This window comes from Adiantum capillus-veneris, chromosome 30 (assembly GCF_014529385.1).
Source record: "Adiantum capillus-veneris isolate H3 chromosome 30, ASM1452938v2, whole genome shotgun sequence".
Classification (NCBI taxonomy): Eukaryota; Viridiplantae; Streptophyta; class Polypodiopsida; order Polypodiales; family Pteridaceae; genus Adiantum; species Adiantum capillus-veneris.
The window spans coordinates 106,712,295-106,723,018 of NC_140960.1; the positions used below are offsets into that span (position 1 = coordinate 106,712,295).

A 10,724-nucleotide genomic window follows, 5' to 3' on the forward strand; every position below is an offset into this window, starting at 1 on the left:
AGCAGCTGCATCCTCGACCCAGATGACGTTATCTGGCCGCTGAGAAGAACAATGACCAGTACTCATCTTTGCAGGCGGTAACAGCCTACAGGGCAATGGCATCACACAAGGAGCTTTGGACGGCTTACCATATGGCAAAAAATATATAATTGCTAGATATATTACTAGTTTCAATACACACATCTAGCAAAAGTGCAAACTAGTAAGCGTGAGAATACTCCTAGATGCTTCAAGTAGTAATTTTCTTACCATATAGTAAGTTGAGTAGCTATATGGTAAGATAATTTCTAGATGAATCAAAAGAGCAATCTCATTTACTAGTTTGAGATGTGTTATGAAACTAGCAATATATCTAGCAACTCAAATATATGAAATAGTAATTCATCTAGTAACTTCAAAGCAAGAAGTAGTAATCCATGTAGCAACTACAATATCCAACTAGTAAGTCAATTAGTAAATAATTGCTAGATGAATCAAGAGAATTCAAGATCACTTGTCAATTTCATACATGAAGTTAATTGAGAGTACTCATCTAAACATAAAGCATATTAGTCATTTGACCTCAAGCTAATACACATTGGAAATCAACAACCATTGAGAATGTCCATTTAGATACATTACTTAATCATCATTACACAAATGAACGTCTTTTAAAGTTAAAACACCAAGCTTTGAAAAATCGATATGCACTACTCCTTCAACTAAGAGCCATGCCACTAAGTCCTCACACATTGTTGAGGAAGTAGTGTCATTCACTTTCCTACCAAAGAATGAATGTGTCTTCTTCAAAGCACAGTAAGTGGGCTTGATCAATTGGTAGATCTCTTCCACTTTTTGAGTATGAAGCCACTTCATTAGAATGACTTCTTTGTCTCTAGTAGACAATGTTCTTGCCTACAAAAAAAAATGATGCAAGTGTAAGATTCTAAAATGCTATATCTTTCTCATGTGTAAAAAACTAATGCAAGCAAGACTTCATATGATCTAAAACACACCTTGATTTCCATAAGAGACTTCTCTCCACCATCTTCTCTTAAGGACTCCTATACCATTGAAGTAATAAAGTTATTTATAAGCAATCAAAGACTATTCTTAAATGAAATCCTAAGTAATTACCTTTTTCTTATGTTTTGCCGCCTTGGAAGCTTTGTCTTTTTCTTCTAACAAATCTTTTAGCTTACTTGTAACCTTTTAAAATAAAAATGACTCAATAACTTAAAATGCTAAGAAGAGCATCACACTAACTCTAAGTAAGATAATGAGAAAATTAAGTATACCTTTCTCTTTCGATTGCTTTTCCTAGAGCTCGCATCCATATCATCCGCAGCACAAGACTCGCTTAAACTTTTATCCTTCATTTTCTCACGAATAAAAATCAATAAAGACACTACATAACTAAAATATAACATGAATCTCATCAACAGATAAGGTTTTTACAATCAAACCTTTTTCGTCACATTATCACCATTGCCACCCCCCTCATGATCTATATGTGTCTCTTTTCCTTGTAATGAGACTTTTGAGCTTTCATCTCTTATAAAATGTTGATACTCCTATACAATTGTAAAGAAAACATGATCTTCACAAAGAGAGAGAGAGAGAGAGAGAGAGAGATTGATTAACAAACCTCATAAGCACTTTTTGGATCATCCTCTTCCATCCATGACATATCAGGAATGTACACATCCTCATCTTTCTACATTCACAAAAAAGAAACATAAATAAAGTAAACTTATTACTACCTCATAGGGAGCATAAATAATTTAAATGTCATAGCACAAAAGAACCTACACGATTTGATATATCATCAGCTTTATCATCGACAACAAACTTCGTCACTTGCTCATCAACATGAGAACTCTCAATCTGAAAGAAGTTTAATGTGAATAACATATAACAAATCAAATAAAACCCCTGTCATAAAAGAATATGTACTCACTGTTGCATGAAGCTCTCCTTCTTGATCATCTTTTTCATCCTTGTGCTTAGTTGTTATATTATCATCATCCATACATAAGACCTATAATTCTAAATATTATTAAACAAACTTGCAAACATGTAAAAACAAGTATAGGCTCAACATAAATTACTGTACCATGGAGTTGGTTGAGCAAAGTGTCTCTTGGCTTGTCTTCTTTTTGCTCCACTTACGTTTTTCCGCTAATGACTTGATACACCATGTGTATAAATCTTCCTCCTTCCATGGATAAGCCACACCATCTATTGTGATGGCCTTGAGCGTTGCTATATTCTCTTTAATGATCCTCAAAACTACATTCTTTCGCTCATTGTTGTTACGAAGATCGCCAATGGCTTCTCCTTTAGCAAACCACTTTCTCACCTCTCCATAATTGACATATAATACTCTATATTGCTCAGGATGCTGTTTTAAGAGAAAATCTCGACCATACAACTTATTTTTCTCTCTCAATTTTGGTGGTGGTGGCCTAAAAATCTGATCATACACAACAGGATCATATCTAGGTAGATCACTGATTGCAGCGATGCTAGAGGGATCCGAAGTTACCCTCTTATTTCCAGAATAATTTGCTCTCCACACATTGAGAGTTTTAATAGCCTCTTCACTAGATCCTCCTAGTAGCTGCTGTAACAATGATTGTGGGCAACTCATACTTGCCCTGACAAAGTAACAAAATCATATTTACGATACAATATTTATAAATTCAAATCAAATAACTGAAACAAAACAACATAAAATCAATTTTAAAGAGTTTTCAATCAAAATTCTTACACATCACAAAAGAGAGAAAGTTTTTGTGTAGAATCAACTTTAAAGAGAGTCCTGAATAAAATAGTAGATACAAATGCTTATACATCATGGAGATCGCCACATAATAGGTATCCATTGTTCAAGCACACCAGGTTTTGTAACTTTTTTTTGTCTTATCACAGTCCAATTTTTTATTAGAATATGACAGCTATCCCAACTTCTCCAATGATCTTCTTCGGTGTGAATAGTCCACGTATTTCTTGGATGTACATCAAGCTTCAAGATGGCAAGTCTTGCCAATTTTTCCTCAGGATTTGATTCCCTTACCACAGCATGTTGAAAGACTTTTTCAAGTCCACTATTCATAGAAACTCTCACTATATCTTGTTCCTCTAACCATAAAGGAACATTCCCACATTGTCCTTCCATAAGCAATCTATCTCTGTGCTTCAAGTCCTTTACTTCATAGGCAATGAGCTTTTGGCTTTTAGGTAGTGACATTGGTATAAATTTATGAAGAAGAGAGTAAATAGGTTGGATACAATCCCATGTAAAGGGCATTGGTGTCTTCTCAAGGACACTCATTCCTGTGATTGCATCAATGAGTAACCTTTCAGAGTCATCATCACCTACGATGCATTGTCTGTAGTATCTTCCTCCAAAGAAAAGCATAGACTTCCCATTGAACTGCATTGAGAAAAGAGAGGTGATACAAGCCTTCCAATGTCCGCGTTTATCTGACATACTATTTGTATCCTCAGCTCTCACTACCACATGGGAGCCAACTTTATATATTTCTCCTCTGTACATTACCTTTTCGTATATCTTTAAATCTGCAATTGGAAAGCTCTCTTTCATATTCCAAAACCTCTTTAAAAATATGGACTCCTCAGTTGATGGCTCTCGATAGATGCATCTTTTCCTTGATATACAAATTCCCTTCAAAAGAAGACAATCAATACAAGGTGCACTATGGCCATATTTCAAGAGAGCATTCCACAGGGATCTTGCCTTGGCCACCGATGAAACAACTAAGAGCCCATCCATATGATGTGCAGAACACTCATGCAATTGGCCTTCATTACATGGGACATTGCTGAGTCCACTCATTGAGGAATGTAGATCTCTCAAGAATCTTTGATCAGGTAAGAGACCATCGTTGTCAGAGCGGACAGATTGAAAAACTTTAGTGAAAAACTTCCTCAAATAGAATTGGACGAATGATGCCTCATCGCTGAGATTATTGGTCTTGATGGTGCTATAGATCTTCACAAGACGCTCGAATATGTAGCACCAATAACGATCATGTAGCCCATGCCGAATTATATCGTCAAGAAGCTCACCATTACCTACAATCAAAATGGAAATAAATAGTTATGCTCACACACATAGCAAAACCATGTAACTCTCAAAAATGAGAGAAATATATATACCGGCGATATGCTCTAAAGGCGATGAATTAGCCCCAAATGCCTCTTCCCTTCGAACTCTCCAAGATTGCAGTAGTATCTTCATAATTCTAATATCCTCCATGGACCAACCATGATCTCTACTGTAGTTATAAAAGCTATGAGCTATATCTACCAAGAGAGTTCCCAAAACATGCATTTCTGGCGAAATACCATTTACAGTTTTTAGGATATATGGAAGGCACCATTGAATAAACTTTTGATTCTCTTCAGCTTTGAAGCACTCAAAGTAGTTATTGGGAGAGTTTGGCCACCTTCCGTAGCGGATAGTGTTGGGCACATCCTTTGTAAGTGAAGACACTGCTGAATCTATCTCTTTCTTAAGAGCGTTGTTAGAGCTTTCAAATAACTGAGCAATATATTTCTTGAAGACGTTTAATGCTAAAGTGTGCATAACATCATACACACAATCAAGAGATATATCAAATCCATATAAGTCAGAGAGCCTCCAAAGTATGGACTTGCCTGATAGGCCTGCTTGTTTCCATGCTGCTTCCTTCTCTGCTTGTGTGCAGCAACGCTTGGCCTCTTCTAAGGCAGATTTCATCTCCTCAAATGTTCGTTGTGGTGGTGGATATCTTGCCTGGTAGCGATTTCCATCATAGACATATCGTCCATCAGGCCTGGTGGCATCTCTTACCAAAGTTGCCTGAGCTTTATCACGACGACAAAACTCTTGTCCTCCATTCTTGAGTAGACCTATTTTGCACTGAGCCGGATGGTCGCCAGTAACCATCATGAGCAGTGCACGTATCTTGCAAGACTTGGAAAAACCTTGTGGATTGTCGAAAATCCTGTCTAGTGGATACTCATATAATACATCTATCCCATCCAAAAATAAGCTTTCAAGTTCATCCACCAATGGAGTTAGAAATGTTCCAAATACATCTCCTGAACTTTTTATAATCTTTTTGCAATTTTGCGGAATAAACAAAACTGGTAAAACATCTATGGAAGAACTACATCCAACATTAAGCAGCGATATTTCCACAACACCACAGCTCTTTTGGGTTGTCTTTGACGTTTGAAAGCCGTCCCAATGTAGTAAAATTGCTATATTGCGAGGATCACCCTAACCAAATGATGACATATATTACACATAAGCAGAATGCAAAAGGAACCTCTAAAAGATAAGTCAAACTCACCACTTCAATTTTCTTGCGACATTTGATGTCCTGGAAGCACTCAATGCAGATAAAGTTATATACTTCATTCGCAGCATCCCATCCGGTTTGTAGTGTTGGATGGCGTTTAAAGACTGGAAATGTAGTGTAGCACTTTTTACATGCTGAATTTGAGCAAACCACAGGCAGTTCATATGATGTACTTGGATTCCAGAAGTCCTTCACTTCTTGAAACTTTGTTCCATCCCAAAAATCGATGATCCTCTGTTCATTGTTGAGTGCAGATGCGTTGTCCCATCTATGTTTGTGACGCCATAGATTTAGCAACTCATGATAGTAGGTACTACTCTTCGTCAGAAGCTGTAACTGAGGACCGATCGGAATATAATCAAAAGAAAGCATAGACTTTCTTGTCTTTTTGCAAATCGGACACTTCTCACAACACTTGGAGCAATCCCTCTTAAACTTTCTAGAAGTGGATCCAGCATTGCATACACATCTTGGAATTTCTCCTACATAGTTATCCTCTATGCTTGGTTGAAGAAGCTGTGGTGGATGTTTTACTCCTAGATTTCCTGTGCAGATACGATAGCGTCGAGCATTAACCATTCCAAGGCCTTTAAGCATGGTTTGCATTTGATCCCAACATGCTGGAACTTGAATACCCCCAAGGTCACCATCCCATGTAGATGGAAGTTGGACTAGCATTTTAGCCAGACTTCTTTTGAAAGAATTGTGAGTGACTCTTGGGCCCCCAAAGTCGCCAAAGAGCAAGCGTAACATTTTATCTTGAACACCAATTGGGAGTCGATGCTCATCCCACAAACTTTGAAGCTCTACTACTCTCTCCACTAACTCCATAAACAAAGTAGAGGACTCATCCTCCTGACTCTCATGGATGTCTATGTTATCCTCATCATTAACTAGCTCCTCCTCACAAGGTAGCTCCAAAGAGGTAAGAGTGGCTCCTTCGTCTGGTTGGGCATTAGCTATAAGATCCATGTCACCAACTTCAGATAGATTTGATAGGCCAAAAGTTTTTTTAAAGCTCTCATATTTGCGTATGAGATCTTGATGTCGATAGTAAGTAGACAAGTGCACTTGACGACCTCCTCCACAATACAATGTGCAAGTGCATTGGATGCTCCGATCAAGCTTCTCAACACTCCTTGATTCTCTCTCAATTTGGGAAGAGGATGCCTCTAGAGTTGAAGGCGTTGCTTCGATGATGGGAACATGATGCAATGGAGCTGTATCATGAGAGATGGGCTCCGATTGGACTCTTCTTCTTTTATTTACTGAGGGATGAAGCTTTCCTAGGGAGTCTTGTTGTCGATGTTGATAAAAAGTCCTCTTGGTCACCAAAGCCCAACCACTAGAAGAATGTCTACATAAATAATTGCAAGAGCACTTCCAAGACAAAGTCGAACTCATAGCTGTTAAAAAAAACAGATTGACACACAAAAATAGAGAGTTGATAAGGGTAACACTACGAGAAAACTAAAATCAATTAAAGTCCTCCATTGTAACCAAGGGATACAAAAAGCATGGTTCACCCCCAGGAAAGAGTGGTGGAAGAACACATGTAACAATTTTTCTTGCAGGTAAGAGGCTCAACAAAAGGTAGAATCTATATTGCAGAACATCGTGAGAAATACTTTGGGTTCCAAGATAGGAAATCTTGTAGTAATCTACAAGCTAGAGACAAATCTTTCTTCACTAATAGCATTCCTAAATTTAAATACCAAGCAGTAGTGTCATCAATATAGATAGTTAGATACCTTGGCTTTACCAAAAAATGTACTATGCACGTAGATAGCTAAGGATCAGTGTGTGGGATTAAGGGATATGTGAGATATTGAGTCCAATTTTCATAAGCACAATTGCACAACCGAGTGTGACAGGTGTTACAATGGCCATCCACGTTTTCTAAACTTTTAGCTTTGCCATTATATTTTGAGTTAAACATGTTAGAGATTTTTAGTAGCGAGAAGTTTTGATCGAAACCAGGGAACTAAAAGGTCATGTTGTTTGAAGTACACATTATCCAAGGAGAGTCGATGCAAATGAAAGCAAAGTTCAATCCCTTGTCTATGTCCTTGTGCTGTAGTTTCTTCATATCTTGTAGTTCCCTATCTTTTAAATGTTGAATACACTTGAATTCTTGAACATGTTGAACCTAGAAGACGAATTAAAGGATCTTTTTCTCGAAAAAAAATGCTTTGAAATGAAATGCCTTGAAAATGCAATGCTTTGAAATGAAAAGCTTTACTTGTTGATAAGCGAACGAATTACGCCAGGCACTGCTCGGAAAGCCCTGAAGAAGAGGTTCTCGGAAAGCCCTGAAGAGGAGGTTCGAGAGACTCTGTCACAGAAATTAAAGAGCAAGCCCCAATATATATATTATGCTTTGAGCAAGTTGAGTCACTTTCACGTTTTGATTATTAATATTATGCAAGCTCAGTGTACTACTGATTCCAAACGAGGCCACTCAGAGAAGCAATTAGAGGGGGCGAAGTCCTGAGTTGAAGAGGAAGCCATAGAGAGAAGCTAGGAGTGATCAAAGAGGGATCAGAAGAAAGAGAGAGAGATATGTGTCCGAGAGCTCGAGGGCCAGCTAGGTGTTGAGAAAGAAAGTTATCTGACGAGCTACAGAGAGGGCTCCAAATTAATGTCAGGCTGGGCGAGCAATAGGCGACACAAAAGAATCCCATGTATAGGAGGTCGAGCTCAGGGTTAGCGTCTGCAAAGATAAAGGCCTACAGAGGACCGGCCTGGGTACGGTGGGCATCTGCTCGGACTGATCAAGCTCAGAGAGCGTGCACCGGAGAAGGATAGAGGTGGGAAACACAGGGAAGGCGAGCTATGAATTGAGAGCCATTAGTGGTGACAAGTGTGCCAGAGTCTACAAAAGGAGTGCATGATACTGGAGATAGGATGGCTGCCCATTGCAAAGGAGCTGGTTGAGGTGTTGAGGATTGCCAAGGAGAGCTACTGCTGCAGAGGGACAGCTGCAAGAGCCAAGAGCAAGGGGTTTGTGTGTGCACAGTGAAGGGATCTGACGACGGATAAAAAACACCGCTGAGTATACCTGCTAATTAAATCGAACTCGAAGGCCAGCTGGACGTGCTAAATCTGAATTCGAAGGCTGGAAATGGCAGCACGCGCAACATGCGGTCTTCAATACCCTCCACACCAGCGCCAGCTAGTCAGGACGTCGAACAGCTTCAAATTCAGAAGCCCAACAGCGGCATCGAGAAGCGGGCCGGCCTTCAGAGCGCAGCAGCAACAGATAAAATTTGACGTGCAGTAGGCCTCGATTGTGAGCAGCAAGGCTAGGGAATGAACGCGATATTCAGCAAGGGCATGCTAGCGCGCGAGTTCGGGGAGCAGGCTAGAGCTAGGCGAGCTCGATATTCGGCGCCATGGCTGAGTTTAGCAGGCGTATAATTTCCCGCCTGGATGACAGCTGGAGATAGGATAGAGAGAGAAATGAAATGAAATGGAATGAAATGTTATATTAAAAGACTTATGACCTATGACTCTTGATGCTTCCTACTCGTGCTTCTCAAGTTTATTGGAGAGAATCTAACAACATCCCTTACCTAAAGTAAAATCCTCCACCACCAAAATCTCAAACAGTGTGGCAAATTCGAACCTCGGAGCTAGCCGACTCTAGAGAGCATTTCGCATAAGCCATGCCGACGAACATCCATGTTGTCGACAACTCAACAACCAACGTTAAAAAAATAATAAAGGCCCCCCTTTCTCTGTCGCGCGCTCGCTTCCTAGCCTGCTGCTCATGCCACCCCCTCCTCCGGTGTTTACAATTGTTCGTGACTCCAGCTCAGTTGTCAGCAAAACTGACCATGCGCCATCATCTGCGCCAAGCCTTGCCCCATCCCTCCTCCTACCTCGCATGCCCGACTTTTCTTTTGGTATTCGACTTTCGGTTTGAGGGTATCTTGGGTAGATACCCACTAATAAAACAATTTGCAAAATCGTGACGACATACTGGTAAGTGCCAAAAGAAATTCATTTGCTGGAATATTCCGTAGAATCCCTACTTCCTTACTTTCTGCCAACACAGACGCATAGCATGCCTTCCCTTGCCCTTGCAAATCTAACGTAGAGAGAGAGAGAGAGAGAGAGAGAGAGAGAGGTCTCCAATAATATTTTCTAGACAACCCAAACATGGAGGGGAATAGAATGATGAGGTCTTGAAAGTTTATTCTAGTATATCGCTAAAAGCCTCTGCTACGAAGAAGGATCTGTACAAAGTTAGTAGGATACACTAATAAAATTAGTGGGTTACTGAAGCACGACACATATTGAGCATCCTCGGGGTCAATATGTATGCAACGTGACAGCTGCTTGCCAAAGTACTCAATTAAATGATGTTCATTGTCATAATAATCAATATCTAATTGATCTCCTAAATGATTTCCACATGTTAAACTGATCATTTATAATGGGGAATTGCCAAGGGAGAAAAAGCTAGATTATTGGTTAAGCTAGCAGACCGGCCACAATAGGGATCTAAAGGAGGGTAAATAGGGATCCAAAAGGGGGGACCATCTGCAAAGGAGCAATGTGCACCAATGGGCTTCAAAGACCCTAAGGTTCAGCCCATTAAGACTTCAAAATGCTAAGGTTCCAAAATTCAAAGGTTCTGTCCGAAGGTCAAAAGTCTTGAAGAATACAATGGACTCAGCTCTTCTTACAGCATCTGATGGAAATGCACTGAGTGACTGGATTATAGACTCAGGGGCATCACTTCATGTGTCTCCAAACAAGGAGTGGTTTACCTCTTATGTGACCACTAAAGATCATGTTCGGCTAGGCAATGGGTAGACATGTGAGATCTTAGGTGTTGGAGATGTTCAATTGAAGTTTCAGAATGGCTCTTCTTTCACGTTCAAGAATGTGAGACATGTTCCCGCAATTACAAAGAGCTTGATCAGCACAGGTTTACTTGATGATGCTGGCTACGTCACCACTTTTGGACAGAACATGTGGAAGATATCCAAGGGTTCTATGACAATAGCACATGGAGTAAAGTCTGGAGGACTTTACATGATTTATGTATCAAATGTCTCTAAAAATGTAATCAATGTAACCGAGCAGCCGAACGTTTCTTTGTGGCATAGCCGGTTAGGACATATGTCCAAGAAGGGAATGGAAATCTTGTCTCGTTCTGGTTATTTGCCTGGCTTTTCATTTAATGATTTTGAATTCTGTGAACATTGTCTGTATGCTCTGTATGATAGAGTGGAACCAAGGGTTGTGGCTGAGCCTGAGCCACCTATTGTGCGTAGATCTGGACGTGTCACGCGACCTTCTGATAGGTTTGTTCCATCTATGAACTATGTCATGTTGACTGATTGCAATGAGCCTTCA

At 39.8% G+C, this 10,724-nt stretch overlaps 1 protein-coding gene across 1 annotated transcript; it reads right to left on the reverse strand.

Annotated features, from left to right (window-relative positions):
- Nucleotides 1–598: 598 nt before the first annotated feature.
- On the reverse strand, nucleotides 599–5,726 carry LOC147418583 (uncharacterized). The gene is made up of 13 exons (XM_086506884.1): nucleotides 5,346–5,726; nucleotides 4,551–5,272; nucleotides 4,165–4,283; nucleotides 3,129–4,080; nucleotides 2,096–2,639; nucleotides 1,940–2,020; nucleotides 1,792–1,866; nucleotides 1,628–1,696; nucleotides 1,446–1,553; nucleotides 1,278–1,352; nucleotides 1,117–1,188; nucleotides 996–1,043; nucleotides 599–894 (listed from the first exon to the last, which is right to left on the reverse strand). Exons 1-13 carry the CDS (start codon nucleotides 5,724–5,726, stop codon nucleotides 622–624), a joined length of 3,519 nt encoding a protein of 1,172 aa, XP_086363010.1. The 3' UTR covers nucleotides 599–621.
- Nucleotides 5,727–10,724: the final 4,998 nt, after the last annotated feature.

Coding starts and splice junctions, on each gene's coding strand:
- LOC147418583 (XM_086506884.1), bottom strand. CDS start 5,726: ATGCTTTCTTTTGATTATATTCCGATCGGTCCTCAGTTACAGCTTCTG. Junction 2,640..3,128: donor TGTGGGAATGTTCCTTTATG/GTTAGAGGAACA, acceptor TTACTTTGTCAG/GGCAAGTATGAGTTGCCCAC. Junction 1,697..1,791: donor CTGATGATATATCAAATCGT/GTAGGTTCTTTT, acceptor TTGTGAATGTAG/AAAGATGAGGATGTGTACAT.